This window comes from Acromyrmex echinatior, chromosome 1 (genome assembly GCF_024713525.1).
Source record: "Acromyrmex echinatior isolate Ae372 chromosome 1, ASM2471352v2, whole genome shotgun sequence".
Lineage (NCBI taxonomy): Eukaryota > Metazoa > Arthropoda > Insecta > Hymenoptera > Formicidae > Acromyrmex > Acromyrmex echinatior.
The window spans coordinates 10,270,456-10,287,731 of NC_141852.1; the positions used below are offsets into that span (position 1 = coordinate 10,270,456).

Genomic DNA, 17,276 nt, shown 5'->3' on the forward strand with positions numbered 1-17,276 from the left:
TTGTATTTTAAAGCGTGCACATGAAAGCTAAAGTGACTTCCCAATATATATGCAGAAAGCGTCTAAACCGCGAGCGAAAAATTCTACGACGGACTTTGCTTCATCTCCATCGATCCTCTTCTCGGCAACCTTTCGCCCGTTTCTGAGACACAGAGAATTGGCTAATCTTTTTACATTTAGAAAATCCGTGTAAGATGTTTCTTCGACAACGAAGATTTCGTAACCCGTTTTCCGTTTCACAGTTTTCCTTCTCGCTGCTTGCGACAGATTTCAGTCTGCAACGGCATAAAATTCCGAGAAATAAATACATAACTTGAATTTCCCATCTCATTTCCCGTTTCTTTCTTGATTAACATGTGACCAATTTAATTCTCAACAATGATCACATGCACACACAGACATACATATTGTATATAAGATGATCCATTTTAATCTTAACTCCAAATTCGTATGAAGGATGTCACCATTGTATGTTCTCCTCTATACCATAGAACTTTTATTTGGAATATTTTTTTTTTTCAAATATTATTTGCCTGTTAAGATTAAAATCAATCATTCTTTATAAAAAAAAATATATATATATATATATATATATATATATATATATATATATATTCTGTTGCGAGAATTCCATTCTATATCCAAGAAATCAAATTTAAATTTTCCGTCGCTTCGCTCGAAAGTACTTAACTCCCGCGAGAACTTACTTCACTTGAAGAGTTTCGGCTTCGAGAAATTCTGGAGGTGAGCTTATCGCATCTTTGCTAAAACGCCGCTTTCTCGAAACGCACGTTTAAGCGCATTCGTGCGCTACACGGGTCACAAAGTCACGTTTCACAAAGGAAATCTTCCGGTGTGCTCCTCATACCGGATATCGCTTTTGAAACTCTTTGTCTGTTGGAGTCGCGATATTCTCGCGTCTTTTTGACGACTCTCGCATTCGAAGTCGTAACTCGAGTCGGTTGCTTCGGATTTCCCGTGATGCTCGTTGTCGTTGAAAGAGGATAATTTTCTGCGCACAGATTGCGATTAACATGAGAAACAGAAGTCCTGTTAGCAGCTCTCCAACGCTTTTCATTTGGAAACTCGTCGGTTGAACACATGGGATCCGCGATACCTCTTTGATAATTTTTATTGTCTCTAATCGATGATGATGACGTCCCGCGAAATTTCCTTATGTCAAACGATCCGATTTGATACTTCAATTTTGGTACAGTCTTAACAGCGTACTTTGAAATCGCAAAATCTACATCAGCAGATTTCGATGATTCAGATATTCTATCGGTGACAACGATAGGAAGGATCGTGATCTTTTCTTTTGTCCTCGGTAAATGCAGATATTGCGCTTTTCTGAATTCTGTCGTTGTCAAATCTGCTTCATCTCTTTTGAATTCAGAAAGTCTCGGTATATTTTCTGGAACCAGTCGAGAGTCAATTTTTTGAACGCAAAAATCGCGCTTGCTCACCGCATCAGCAAGCTCATCTCGTTTATTAGTATCATGGGAGCATATCTTCGCGGGAGACTCGATCTTCGCTATTTCTCTCGAGGAATCAGCGTGCACTTGTTGCACAAAAGTATTGGACACCTTAGCGAGTAAGACATTACTCGGTGACGTCGATGAAGCGATCGCTAAACGTGAATGCTGAATAGGACTAACGGCTCTGTTGGTGTAACGCTTTTCGATAGCACAAAATTCTGTATTCACGCTGACGACACGAATCTGAGGAATGCTAGCTGACGTAGATACTGCTCCTAGTACTTCACAATTGGGATCTACACTAGGATTGATCGATTTTAATAATGAGGATATTCGATCGTCTTTGGTGACGCGTTCGTCGGTTTCGGGTAGGATGCTTTTGTGGTAATTACTACCGCGACTGGCGAATTCCGTTTCAACGACCATTGAATCTCGATTGCCTGAGGGAATCTCGAAATGTTCGTTCGACCGTTTATTCGCTTTTCCCTCGTTCACAGTGGACCAATTGTTATCGATCACTTCCACAATGGACACCGAAGATTTTCGTCTTCGAATCTCAAAAGAATTGTTGGTAGATGTCCGCAAATCTTTCAAAGTCCGATTGAGATATCGATGCGAATTGTACTCTGTTCTGCTAAAGACATTTGAAGGATTTGTATTGACCGTTTCGCGAGCGTACCAACCGTCCGATACAGAAGTGGCTCTGTCTATTACAGTTTTAGACTTGCGATAGGGTTGAAAATTGCTATTGGAAACACATTCGTTACGAGAACGGTCATCTGGAACATTTTCTCTGTAAAACGTATGGCTATTGGTCGTCGGGAAGTAAGATATGCTATTATTGACCCGATAAGAAGATCGAGAACCGTCGTAGTTTTCGAGTGGGTAGGAGGGATCGCGAATAGCAAAACTTAACGCCTCCTGTCGACGATTTGAGTCGTTTAACCAGCTGGTACGAGAGCCTCTTGGAGTCAGTTTACCGACTACGGAGAAAGTCGAAGTCGCTGAGGTTTTATCGACGAGAGCGGATCGATTCTTGATGCCAGAGCTGATTGCGGTTTGGCGCAGATACGTCTGACCGCGATCAGGAAAATAATTGGACACATTTGGTGACAGCACAGATTGGTCGATGGACGTCTCTGACTGGTCCAAACGACAGGAAATGCCAAGGTCGAAGCCTGTACCGCTCAGATCCAATGTCCGAGCTTTCCCGATAATCTGGCTATATTGGTATTGAAGTGGACCTAATTCATGATCTATTTTCAGTAACGTCTCCACATCGGTGGTTATTCGTTGTCTTCTTGATTTGCCAGAATCATGTGGTAAAGCAAGAGAGTCGGAAAAATTCGGTGGAAAGTAGACCGACTTGATGGAAGAGTATGGATTCCTAGCGATGTCAACAAGGTCGTTGTCGTTTGTCACATTGGCAGCACCCTCGTCATTGACGAATGTCGAAATTATTTCGACATTTTCCTGTGGATCCCAATTCATTGCGCGACGGTTATTTTTCGTTTCGTGAAGTGTCACTTTCGCTACGAGCTCTTCTGATCTCTCATCATTAATCACCGACGTATCCTATACAAGATGAAGACTATCGTGATCATAGAAAAAACGATTTATCCCTTTCTTCTACAATCTTTTCTATTTTATTTATCTTAATGAAGTTGTTACGTAATTCGTAAAACATTTCCAAAAAATAAAAAGAAAAATTATACAAGCGGCTAATAAATAAATCTTCATAATTTTTTTCACAAATTTCATTGTAAAGAAGCTTTAGTTGTACACAAAACAAACGATTTGATTGAAGTATCCAAAAATTTAGATATAAATCTGAAAATAATTTTGTCGAGTTATCAAAATAATTATATAAGAATCCTAAGCACAATACTGCAAAAAGTTTTGACATTTTAGCAATCAATTTGAACATCCTACATAATTATTTTGATGATTCAAAAAATTATTTTCAGATCTGTATTTAGCTAAATTTTTAGATACTTGAGCAAATCGTTCTTTCTGTGTACTTGAATCGTTGACAGTAAACATCCATAAACGTACGCAAAATATCGGCAGCATCGTCCTCGACGTAAGTCGTTTCGTCTCGTATCGTCGATCACGAAAATTGGTCGTCGCGCCATTCATTAACGAGACCGTTGAAGGATAAGAAGAGATAAGCGGCGCCATCCTCTTGATAATCATAGACATTTTCTTTTTACGCGCGGATGACGATGCGGACGTCAGCGCGACATCAGTAGCTGTGAAATCTGTGGAAACGCTACTCGGAATTTCGCTCTTCATGATTGGCAGGGATTTCGACTGTGCCAAATTCTCAGACATCAAAATAAGATTATCACGAACGTACGTGGTTTTTTGGGTTAACCTGTTCTCCGTAAATTTATGCAGCGGATCGGAAATAACTTCTCTCTTTATCGCAGATACGTTTCCATCAAATGCGGAACGTTTGCTTAAGGAAGTGCTTTTCTTCTTGAGGTAAATGCAAAGCGATTCTTTTGCTTGTGCTCCGTGAATTCGGTTGCCGCTGCGTTTTGAAAGAATCATGCCTTCGCTAGACGTTTCATAATCTCCCTCTATATAAAACGGGATAATTCAAACGCAGCAAAATTATTATGAATATTATTTTAAAGATGCTTAAATTTCAAATAAATCAATTGAAAATATTATTATGAAACAAATTTTGAAAAAGGAGATATCTGTAATAATTTTGTAAAAATACATTTCATGAAAACTTTATAGAAAATGTAATAAAGAATATTAAAATACAGTAAAATAGTAGGATATAATAAAATACAGTAAAAATAAAATAGACTTGTTTCACTTTTCTAATTTTAATCAGAATTCAATAGAATAGTGTTATATCATGTTTTTAAGAACTTGAGCTAATTAATCTAATCTTAATTTTCTAAATTTTTTAATATTAACTTCATCAAGTAAAAAAAGTATTAAAGATAGAACATTTGCATTAATTATTTAGTTTTAAAGTTATATTAGCATATAAATTTCAGATATAATTCTTTCTAATAGTTCTAAAGGTAAATAGCTCTTTCAAAGAAGAAGACCAACCGTCCGTATCGGATGCACAAGTGGTTATGACGAAACTTGACACTGGTCGGACCGATCTTTCCGGTTCGTCCAGCTTGTCTCCTATCGTGTCGATGGGGAAGGGTGATACGACCGGGACGGCGGAGACTTCAGCGTGTCCCTGGCAATCTATGCAACTGGCCTTCGTGTCGCGTGACATTGTCATAACAGGAGGTTAGCTACAAGCCGTCTTGCATTCTCGGTGGACTTCGCCGTTTCGCGAATGTGCGATGGTGCAATCGTCACTAACAGATAACGCGACGACACGATGCACTTCGGTGTTCACGCGGTGCATAATTTCGCAAAACTAGGAGAGACGTGTCGGCCGAAGTTGCCGAAAGAAGTTGAACAAACAGACGTTAGCCCACGTTAGTGACAAGCGAGATGACACCGGTTACGATTGCCGAAATGCGAAACAACATTTAGTATCTTGACGTACATGGGAAATCCTATTTCTACATATTTTAAATATTTTAAATATTTTTATAAAATTTTCGTACAACATAGTATATATTTGTCGTTTGCATACATTTGCATTCATTTACGATTTCGATCTCGCGCTTGAATACATTGCGATATATCCTTCATTTTCGTCGGTACTATATTTTGCAATTTTACATCGTGAATATAGAGATAACTTTTGTTACATCGGAAAGTGCAGACGCGCCTCCATTGTACCTACTTTTTTTTTTGCAAAAATAGCGAGTGTCGGTTTTAGTACATACATATATTGAGAACTATCACGCGTATATATCTATGACAATAAACCCAGTGGATTTCAAATGGGAGGCTCTTTTTTGCAACCTAGGCTAACCCGTTGCAACCCAGTGCGATCAATAGTTTCTGAATTGTCAAAAGTAACGAGATCAAACTGCAACAGTACAAAGCCGCGAGCGTTGCACTCGATACCGCGATTATATGTAACAAAATAAAGTAGATATTCTGGCGATGGAGTTAAAAAATAGTTACACTAAATTCGCAATCGAAATAGAAAATATATACTTCCGGATATAAAAACAAATATCAAATATTTGTAAATTAAAAATGACCGTGCAAGAACATTTATCTCTCCATCATAATAAAATATTACTTATGCTCTAATTACAATATATATTACAAAATACTTATGTAAAAATATTTAAGATTTTCGGAAATTAAAAGTCAATGTATTCTAAATATAATTTATAGAGGTGTTATATCTTTAAATTAAGCAAATTGAATTTACAAAAGAAGCAATTAAAACAAAGTAAATAATTTTATTATCCAGAGAAATTCAACTGTAGAGAACTAATAAATTACATTGGTAATATAAGTTACGCATGATGTAAGGGAAAAAAAAGAGAAAGAGAGAGAGATCACAATCAGTGAAGGAAAGAGACTTGTTATGGGAAACTCAATATGTAAGATAAAGGGAGAGAAAATATGTTAAGTAACTCTAGTGAACTCTTACGATCACGAAATATGGGCGAGCAAGTTTTGGCTGATATCCCAGCGTATGCCGATACTTGGCGAAAGTATAAGATCATTTCAACGCGCCAATTTCGATTGATGTATAATATAAGAACCATTTATTGTAAAGCAACCGAATTTTCGTAAAAGGCACTAGTTCTAATCAATATACATAGTAGAATTGGATAACATCAAATTGAGTAACGTATGCTAATTCGAAACATTTCTAGCCGACTACAATTTGCATAATATTCGAGGGCCATTCGAACAGCGATTCTCGTCGGACCAGAGCTGTTTAAGTAATTAGTAAATAAATTGCCCTGCAGATGCTATTATTATGTAATTTATACGTTAAACCAGAAATTCTTTATCTTCTATAAGACATTTAATTTAAAATTATGTTCGCGTTTTTTTTTTCAGTCTTCGCCTCGAGTAAAATATTTTAGGTTTTTATTTACAAAAACGAGTCCTACTACTATGCATCTCATAACTTTTATTAGCTCGTATCTGCCTTTCTACATTTGTGCTATGGCGAATTTAGCGATCCTGTACAGTAAAAGTTACGATACTCTACTAGACTTGTAAATATGCTATTTCTCGTTGATGATAATGATGCGGATTCACGTACCGAGTTTCTGAAGTTTCGACTCACTCAAATATTTATTGCACATCGCGGTCGCATTTTCAATGGGTATTCATATAAATGAAAAATATTCCGCTGCATATTTTGCATCATCGTTTGATCTTACAATTTCATTTTCTCTCATAATATAGTATATACTTGTCATAATATGGGTTAAAATCAAAGTTCGTAATGTTATGGACTTCAAAATTCAAACAGCTGTAACTTTATTAAAAATAAACAAATTTAAATTCAAAGAAATTATTTTAAAGCTTTAGAATTCCTTTGGAAAAATGTAGATGTAGATATTTTTATATGCATATATTTTGAATTTCTATGAGTTTGATAATTTTTACATATAGAAAACTACGAGCTCGACCAAATGGGAAATTTTTTTCTCATTTTGTGAGTTTGATAGACACACATATAATACAAATGAAGTAACGTCACAAACTTTTGTTCCAATTCAATATTAGTTTTCGGAGTGCAGAATATCTTATTTAGCAAAAAAAGCCAATTCGTTTTTCTAAAAGGCGTCTTTGTGAAACATAGGAACGTTTAACTCGAGTTTAGATGTAATTTACTGTAGCGTATATGGGGATGACATAAGAAAATACTTATAAGCAAAGCTTAAAAGTTATTTTTAAAAACTATGAAAAAAAAATGAAATACTTTTACAAAATTTTATTAGAATATTATAATTTATTTTTACGCCATTTTTAATTGTACTTTTTCGAATTGCGAACTGAGCAATAAAACGAACGAATTCATTATATAATTTTTCATAAAAATTAATTTGCATAATTCTCATTCCGTGAACTTCGAATACGATAACGTAACAGAAAACGCTTATATGTAATTTCGAAATGACTCATTATGTTTCTCTCAAGAAAGAGACGAATGAAATAATAAACCGGCTCAATTGCGCGTTAGGTAACATTTATCTTCCATTTCCGTTCTTCTTACTTTTGAATACGAGCAGAACCGAAAAATAGGGCTTACACAATGACACAACAGAATTATCAATCTTTTCTTCGAGAGCATATATGTGTATACTTTTTGCTTTCCGTTTTCCTCAAGGAAATGTTTATCGATACTCCTTTCTTTGACGGAGAAGTCCTCTTTATCGATTATCACGACAGATTTACGATAATCGCTTGTGATAGCGTGAAATTCGATGCATTTGGGAAAAATAAATTTATATAAAGTTTCATGTCCCTGAATAAATACATTACATCTCATTGTCAATAATGTTATAATGCTATCAGAAGCGATATCTTTTTTAGTAAGTAGCTTTTCAAAAAGAAAGAAAAAAAACTAAAAGAGAGAAAGAAAAAGCATCAATTATTTATAGATATATAATATATAGTTAAAAAAAGAAAAAGTTGTATAACATAATATTTACATAAATATAATATAAAGTCAAAAAATATTATGGAATAATTCATACATAATATAAAACTGCAGAAAAATGGATCATAATTCTGATTCATTTTATTTTACGTGCACTATACTGATTTATTATTACTCTGCGCTATTCGTATTATGTTCAAGGAATTTATCGAAGAATATCGCACCCTCGAGAGTGATCTCGATTGTTCGATTCCATCGATGGGCTCGATTGAGAATACGATGCAGAATTATGGCTATGGGTCTCCTGCGATATTCAAGAACCACCATGTTATGTATAATCGATTGATTGCGGACGAAATATTCGCGATTCAATGAGGCTGCGTGAATCGAATACTGTTGCCCTAGCCAGCACTGTATTCACGCAATCGTAATGTCGAAACTTGTCCTTTCGTGATTGTTAATCGAAATGGTCAGCAACGATAAATTTTCCATATTCATGAGTTTCGACTATTACATTATGCATCTATTGTTAATGTATCCACGATTCCGTCCGATCGGCTGATGCTAAAAGAGTAATTCAATCCCTTTCAACCCTAACATCAATCGACATCGTGTCTATTATATATTTCATGTAGGTATTCCCAAATGGCACAATAGCGCTTGCAAAGCGCTAAAAAAATCATTACGTGCGTTTTTTTTAGCGCATTGTTAACGCTTTGTAAGCGCTTTGTGCTACTTAGGTCTGTACAAAAAATTAGCAAATAATACATAAATAAATTTCTATTTCATTAAAATTAGATTGAAATAAAATGTAAACATATCTAGCTATTGTAAACGTATGATATAATATAATATCTATTATATTTTAGATATTACTACAAATTGTATAAATTTTCGATATTTGTATCGAGAGTGTTTCAAGCAGGGGAGAGTAGAAGAATTGTGAACACGGGATAAATGTGGATAATACTTTGCAATACATTAGTAATAACCTCTCATTTCTCGTATTCAGTAATAATCCGATATATGCTTAGTGTCGTACTATACATATGACTATAGAACGCTGTAAGATAAATATTATTACAAATTTTCGATGATTTGATGTAGGGGAGAATGGGATAATTTTGCGAATATTTCAGGGAAAATTTAAATATAGCCGGCAATTATTTATTAATTATTGTAGAAATTTTATTGACTTTAAACTAATAATTAACATTCGTATACTACAAATTAATATAAACTATATAAATTATATATATATATATTATATATATAAAGATTTTTATTAATTGATAATTGCTACTTTTATTTAACTTTTCCCTTAAATGTTCCCACAATTCTCTCATTTTTCTCCATTCAAATAGTAAATTTGACGAATGCAAAATACATAAAATCTTATTTTGAAATATCGATGCTACAGGCAATCAACTATCTAAAACGCAAATAAAAAACTAGAGAAACAAATTCGTTAGATTCAGGTGTGATCCGATATACACTGCCAGTACACTGGCAGTACTGAAAAATTGTTCTGCTATTACTACGCAGCGCGCTGCGACAGCATCTAGTTCCCTCAATAACGTCATAAATGATAGCCATATTGCAACTGCGACTACTGCAGCTTTCAAGGTGAGGCAGTTACAGTGCAATATGGTGCCGCTTAAAAAAGTACAACGCGTCGAAATATTCGATTCAGGAAATAAAAAAATATATACATTATATTTGATTGGAGAAGACATATATTCATTTTATTATCGAAAATGATTTTTAAATTCCACATCTGAATATTCATTAACTGATGTGTCCATACAGTTTTTAACATAAGGTCAAACTGCTTGAATTGGTAATTCCCATAATTAGTTCATCTTCTTTGGAAGAACTTATCACTGTTGTTTCGTTCAAAATTTATTGACAATTTAGTAATTTATCCATGTCTATTTACACTACTGCCAGTCTACTGCAAAACCGTTCCGAAATATGACGTTACAATAGAGCTGATAGTACCACAGTAATTTTGTTCAGTGCACTATTGTGACGTCATGATGATTGTACTGTCAGTAAAAAGGAAACACACTTTCAAATGACAGATCATAAATATAGGTAATTTTAACAATTTCCTATTGACGGTTACACTTGTAATTAATAATGTGCGCACATTTTTATGATTCTTTAATGAATTATATATATATATATATATATATCTGAATTATATCTTTATATAAATTACTATCAAAGTAACTTAAATGTATCATAAATGTCATCCAGCATAACTGCAATATTTCTCTTTTCTTAATTATTTAAAACCGTCGAAATTCAATTACCTACGACTAATGCATCGAAGTCGTATTACTCAAAGATGCAGCAGAACTTATATTTAGTAGAAAAATATTATTTTCTGAAATAAATTACTAAAAGTCTTTTGACGAAAGTACCTCAAGTATCCTGCTTTCGTTCTCTTAGATAACGAGTTTACTTTAAGATAATCGAAGTTATCGAGTTAAAATAGAGGGGCAATAACCCGCATTAAAGGGTTACCGACAAAATCGATTGAGCCATCGACGATTGGTTGGTGTCATAAACTTTGCCAGGATTTCCGTAGGAAATAAGGGGGCGGTTCGAGAGAGAAGACAGCATGGGAATAGGGCGCCCTTTTATCGTGCTCGTATTTTTTCGTAATAACACGTTCCTCTTTCCTTCGTCTCCTAAATTGCGGTTTGCAGCATCCAAAGTAGGCTACGTAGAAATTTTATCGCCGCGCGAAAAGAAGGGAGATTTTATTATATAAAAGTCTCACAATCGCAGAATAATATTTCGTTGCCATTACTCGCGGAATATCGTTATTTCTTTTTCAATACGAAATGAGCTTCTCAAAGTAATGACGATGAGTATTGACATACTCTAGTAAAAAAATTAATGAGAAAAATTAATGCGCTATTCACATCATGCAAATATACGAAAAGAATGATTTTGCTTACGTATCTAAAAATTTAACTATAGATACAGATTTGTGTGAAAATAATTTTATTAAATCATTAAAATAATTATATAAAACACTTAAATGTTGTTTACGATGTAACAGAAAATTTTAATAGTCTAGCAATTAATTTTAGTATCTTATGTAATTATATAAATTATATATATATATATATTTTTTATGATATAAATAAAATTATTTTCAGATTTGTATCTAGCTAAATTTTTTTAATATTTTAGATCGTTCTTTCTGTGTAATAATAAAAAAAAACATTAAAATAACCTCTTAATGTAGCAGACATTATTACATTAACAGATTATTTATAACCAAATCAAGAATGATATATTATATTCTTTCTATAAATTAAATTAAAAAAATTTAAATAAATTGATTCTAAACCAGTTTTATTTCGATGCTTTAGACAACCGATCTCTAAGCGATCTCTGATATTTTCGTTCCATCGTCTACACTCATCGCACAGTTCGCAAAAAAATAACACATCTTCGTCGGGCGGTGTCTCAGATATTTAATTACTTCCTTTTACGAAAATTCCACATGCCGGCAAAAACGATCTGCAAATATTCTTATTTTGTTCGTATTTTAGCAAACGTGGTGAGATGGCACTTGATGGTCACGTTACAATACAATTTACATCTGCAGCATACTCGTCGTACAATTTAAATAAAGCGCATCTTCGTGGACACGTCATGAATATAAAGTACTTCCTGAAAATCGGCATAGTGCATGCAGACTGTAGAGGAATGTATATTTTCGTTGAGACAATTCTTAAGATGAAAATCTACACGGTCACAAAACTCCGAACTTCGAATTGTTCCGCGATATGTAAATTTATGCCGCACTACGAAACAGAAATAGTTTATACCGAATTATAGAATATTTATGAGAAAATTTAACATAAATGACTTTTTTAAAGTAGCTAGCTATTTCACAACTATTTTGCTAAAAAGAAAAGAAGTTCTCGATTTCTATCAAGTAAGATATTGTAAATTTTTATTCACCAATGCAAAATTGAGAATTATATGTAAAAAATAAATCGCAATTAGTTAATTTCTCATTAAAAAATAACTTATTAATATCTTTCTGTCTGTGATATTTTGCAACATCGCATCCGTCGCGTTGCAATATGATAATAAATGCAGAATATAGCACCAATAAATATTTTAGGAAGACGTCGATAATATTTAAAGACTATTCTATATTTTAGAATTTTTCAAATCAAAATTCTTTTAGGATTTTAAATGAAATGTTTTAGAGCCAATCTTATTAAAATGAGACGTTTAGCAGCTTCAATTAGGATTAATAATCATATGTCACGATATACAAAATCTGCACAAAAAGAATGGCTTTGTTAAAGTATTCCAAAAGATTTAGTTAAATACAAATCTAAAAAAATTTTGTTTAGATTCAAATGAATCGAAATAATTACGTAAAACGCTCAAACTGTTTGCTACAATATTAACATTTTTTGCTGCATTGTTAATAACATGTTTTGAATAAATTTTTGATGATTCAACAAAATTATTTTCGGATCTATTTGGCTAAATTTTTAGATATTTCAGCAAAATCATTCTTTTTGTATATAAAAAGAAAAAGAAATTATCTTTAATACATCTTATTATATTATATATATATATATATATATATATATATATATACACACACACATTCATTAAAAACTATATCAGCCCTTGCCGCAGATCCGTAATTATGTTACCACATCGATCCTAATTTTGGACGTTGGACTGTCTTGCACGCCAATTGGTAAAAGTAAGCCCTTTTAGCAAAAAAAGAATTGAACGAGGAAACAGATGATGTTATACCAATATACACACCAGTGTAGACAATTACGCACGTAACAGCCGCGTAATAATGCGGAATCGAACCCGTTTTGAGAGCAAGTCTGCGACGGCTCTGACCGTTACGTCAGATCGGAGAATCGGATGGACCAACCGACCAACCAGAAAAAATAATCGGGAGGTGCGCGGATCGCGGAGCAGGGCGTGTTCCTTGTCGTTTCAGTGAAAGTAATCGCACACATCCCGAACCGGGCATTTCGTATAAAAACGCTGACTGATCGGACTGATGGCACACTCGATCCAAAACTACCACGAGAAACAATGAAGTGCTTCGCGGTAAGTCAAAGGAATTTCTTATGCATACGCATAAGCTAGTATACAAAGACGTTTATTCATTATCGTACTCTCTAAACTTCTTGAAGTGAAATTCACTTCAAAGGAAAATAATCTCATTCCAAAAGTGTGAAATCTCACCCCAAAGAGTGAAAATCTGTTTCTCTTATTCAAGAGTGCAAATATTTCACTCTTTTTCAATAGTGAAAATATTTTAACTCTTTTAGAGTGAGATTTTACTCCAAAAAATTTAGAGAGTACATGTATCCTCTTTAATAATATTTTCTATTGCTATTCAGTTAATTTAGAATTGCTAAATTTCTGGCTTTATCATTATAAATGAGATTGCGTTAAAATTATGTATATATATATATATATATATATATATATATATATATATTTTTTTTTTTTTTTTTTTTTCTAAAAGATCTATATTATAAAGATATTAAATTATCTAATTATATTAATTAATTAACAAATAATTAAATACATAATATGTAATTGTATATTAAATACATAATTTGCTTCAATTGATAATTAAATTAACGAAAATCTATCGAAACTTGTTCAATTCGAACGCTACCTCTGATTTCAAAAAATTGTTTCATGATGCTTTAAAAACTGTATTGATCTATTCTTTTTCTTTTTTAAAATTGTACAGATTCTGCTGTTGGCAACCGCCGTGTTGGCGGCCGAGAAGTCGGGAGACCCGAAGAATCACGGCAAACGGAGTGTGGTGGGTGATCATGGTTACGGTCTAGGCGGTGTCACGAGTTACGGTTTAGGCGGTATCTCAGGTTACGGTTTAGGCGGTATCTCAGGTTACGGTTTAGGCGGTATCTCGAACTACGGTCTAGGATATGGTCTGGGAGGATACTCGACTGGACTCGGCACGAAGGTACTCGGGTCGGGACTCTCAGGAATCGTCGCGGGTAACAACCTCGCTTCCGCCTATGCTTCTGGACTAGGATATGGTTTAGGAGGATACTACGGAGGTTACAGTAACCCTTCTTACCTCATCGGTGCTGGTCACGCCACCGGATTCAATGCATTACCCTTGGCGCATGGTAAAACTGAGCGCATCACCGGTCTTACTGTACATCGCGAAGTCCAAGTGCCAATTGCGGTGCCGCATGCAGTTCCAGTCGAAGTAACCAAACCCGTACCCGTCGCACAACCCGTACCTTACAAAGTAGACCGTCCCTATCCCGTTCCAGTAGCGCAACCAGTACCTGTCCCTGTCACTCGACATGTACCCGTAAAAGTTGACCGTCCCTACCTCGTTCCGTATGCGCGAACCGTCGAAGTACGCGTACCACAACCAGTACCAGTACCAGTATCGCAGCCGGTACCCGTTGCAGTTCCCGTCACGAAACACGTGCCGGTTTCCGTGCCATCTGCCATCGCAGTCGCACCATCTACCTTCGCATCATCAGCTCTTGGCTCCGCGACTATTGCCTCCGGAATTGCGCCCGCTGAATACGTCGGTCTAGGATCCGGCAGTCTGGGAACCATTTCGTCTGGTACGGCTCTGGGTACCGGACTGACTACCGGTCATCTTGCCAGTGGCTTGGACAGCGGCATCATCTCAAGCGGTTTCACCAGCGGTCTCGCTAGTGGTGCGGAACATATTGGACTCAGCAGCGGCGTGGAGCATGTTGGACTCAGCAGCGGCTTGGAGCATGTTGGATTCAGCAACGTACACCCAACTGGATACACCAACATTGTACACCCAACTGGGTATACATTGGGATCTACCGGCGCGTTTGTGGCGTCTCACGATGCTCTCAATGGCGCATATCCATTGAAGAAGTGGTAAACTCAATTCGACAACTCGATTGGACGTGTGTCTTTTAAAGCGCTTCTCGGGCGTAATTTATCGAACGTGCACAAATACCAATTGTATTATGTACGTTTTCGAATAAATTTATTTTTATACACATTATCTCACACGATCGTTTAACTGTATTATGTGCAGTTATACCACGGCTTTCTTTTACTTTGAGATAACCACTTGGATCCTCAATATTCTTTAATGTTTTACATCTTTTTAAATAATTTGCTTGCCAGAGATCAAAACAATTATCTTCTTTACACAATTTCTCTTATCTGTCAATATGTTTTTGATGTAAGTTTGTTTTATTTTCTAAAACAAACTCCGGTCTACACTTCTCTAGTCTAATACATAATTTAGATATACCCTTTGTAAATCTCATTGAAAATAAAATTTTAAAAAAATGAAAAAAAGAGTATTTAAAAAATATCCTGTATAATAAAATGAGGAAAGGAAGAATATTGTATCGAATAATCTAAGAATAACATTATACAACAGTATAACATTTACAACAGTAAATTGTATATAAGATCAAAGTCCGAGTAAAAATTATTATTAAAAATTTTAAGGAGCTGCCTATCAAAAGCAATTGCTCGTGATGCAATTTCTGTGAAAACGTCTATAAAAATTTTTTTTCAATAATAATCTTATTGGACTACGTTTATATGAACACAACCAATAGGAAAAAGAGCCTAGAACGATCAAGCTCAATTTGATGCTTGAATAATTCTTAAATTAATGCTTAAATAATTTTTTAATTGGATGCTTAAATAAACTGTGTGTGTGTGTATGTGTGTGTGTGTGTGTGTGTTTTGTGTGTGAATTTATATATTATATATCAACTTCTGCCAAACTGCTGAATTAATTTATCGGTTTTAAAGCCTTATACTGATAAAGAATTATCGTAGTACTATCAGAAATTAAATTGTTTAGCAATTTAATAATTTGTTCTCATAGACTTCTTAGAAAGATCTTAATAACATTGATAAAAAAAAAAAAGTTAATAAAAGTAATAAAAAAAAGTTTTTAAGAAATCTCTTCTAAATCTCTGTGTTTGTTCGTCAAATATAAAATTATAACATTCATATCAAATTGCATACATTCATAAAAATTATGGATTTCATCGACAAAACGAAAAAGGTATTAAATGGAAAACGTTGGAGGTAATGTATGTCACCCAACCCCCCTCCCCCCTCTCATCAGGGTCAAAATAGAGATGTCTCTGCAAATACATGACACATACAATGAAATCGATACAATTGACTATAGCAGCATTTTGCGAAGTAGAGGAATGACGTCACGAAGTTTCTTTCACGTCACACGAGGCTTGCAAACTGAACACAAATCAGAACTTTGTGAACAGACAATGCGCAAATCGATTTATTAGTTAAAACCGAATAAAAAAATTGATCGTACTTATTGCATCAGAGAAAATATTCCAATTAGCTTTACATTTTTCTATTGAAACTTAAATCTTTTACGTTTATAAGATAAAAATAAATTATATAATATATATAATATAAAATAATAATATAAAATAATAGAAAATTTATACATTATTATGCAAATTATTATATATAAATCGTTACTGCTTTTTTATGTAACAATATAAAAAATACTTTTTTTGTTAAGAAATACATTAGATTTAATAAATTTAATGTAATAATCATTTAACATAAATTTTAATTGTAAAATAATAAAAAATAAATTCTTTTATTCACAAAAATGATATTAAAAAAAAATAATACATATAAATTATATAATGTATTTTGATACGTAAATAGAGTGTAAACTTATGTAAAATTTTCACGATTCTCTTATAAATACGCTCAGAAAAAAATTGTTAACTTAACTAAATGCGTTTAGTTCGTAGTGATTTAGTTCAAGTATTTATATATTTAAGTTAAATATACGTAAGTTATAAACAAAATTTTGTAATGTAAGACATGTTATTTCTTTGAATTATCAAGTATTTGTTAATTCAAATATTTATTTACTTGAATTATTTGTTTACAGCCTGTAATCGCTGCATTTGATAATAAACTAATATTTTTTTAAATCAGCAACTTTTTCTCAGTGTAGTAAAAATTAGAAATAATTATTGTTAAAGTCTCTATATAAATAATATAAGTAAAATATCTATTCTTCCTACAAATAATAATAATAAATTAGTAATAACGTTTTCGTTTAAGAATGAAATAATCCGTGATACACAAGAAGTGGACATTACCATTTGAAGCTTTCAAGATTTCTGATTTGCTTTCTTTAGCTTGAGTTAATTATTATTCTTTTTTGCAATATTAGGATATTTATATTAATTTTA

General features: G+C 33.7%; 4 protein-coding genes across 10 annotated transcripts in view; 1 reads left to right on the top strand and 3 right to left on the bottom strand.

Annotated features, from left to right (window-relative positions):
• The window catches only part of dnc (phosphodiesterase dunce), a 350,732-nt gene that overhangs the window by 228,443 nt on the left and 105,013 nt on the right, over positions 1 to 17,276 (bottom strand). The window lies entirely within an intron of this gene.
• LOC147910951 (uncharacterized) overlaps positions 1 to 17,276 on the bottom strand; it is a 204,891-nt gene that overhangs the window by 59,367 nt on the left and 128,248 nt on the right. The gene's annotated exons all lie outside the window — the stretch shown is intronic.
• Positions 620 to 12,540, bottom strand: LOC147910952 (uncharacterized). Its single transcript, XM_087406181.1, has one exon. It carries the CDS (start codon positions 2,967 to 2,969, stop codon positions 828 to 830), a length of 2,142 nt encoding a protein of 713 aa, XP_087262307.1. The 5' UTR covers positions 2,970 to 12,540; the 3' UTR covers positions 620 to 827.
• Positions 13,029 to 15,366, top strand: LOC105145983 (hypothetical protein). Its single transcript, XM_011055917.2, has 2 exons — positions 13,029 to 13,122; positions 13,781 to 15,366. The coding sequence occupies exons 1-2, from the start codon at positions 13,108 to 13,110 to the stop codon at positions 14,936 to 14,938; spliced, it is 1,173 nt and encodes a 390-aa protein (XP_011054219.2). The 5' UTR covers positions 13,029 to 13,107; the 3' UTR covers positions 14,939 to 15,366.

Excerpts from the sequence above, each read along its gene's own strand:
- LOC147910952 (XM_087406181.1), bottom strand. The coding sequence starts at position 2,969 with ATGAATTGGGATCCACAGGAAAATGTCGAAATAATTTCGACATTCGTC.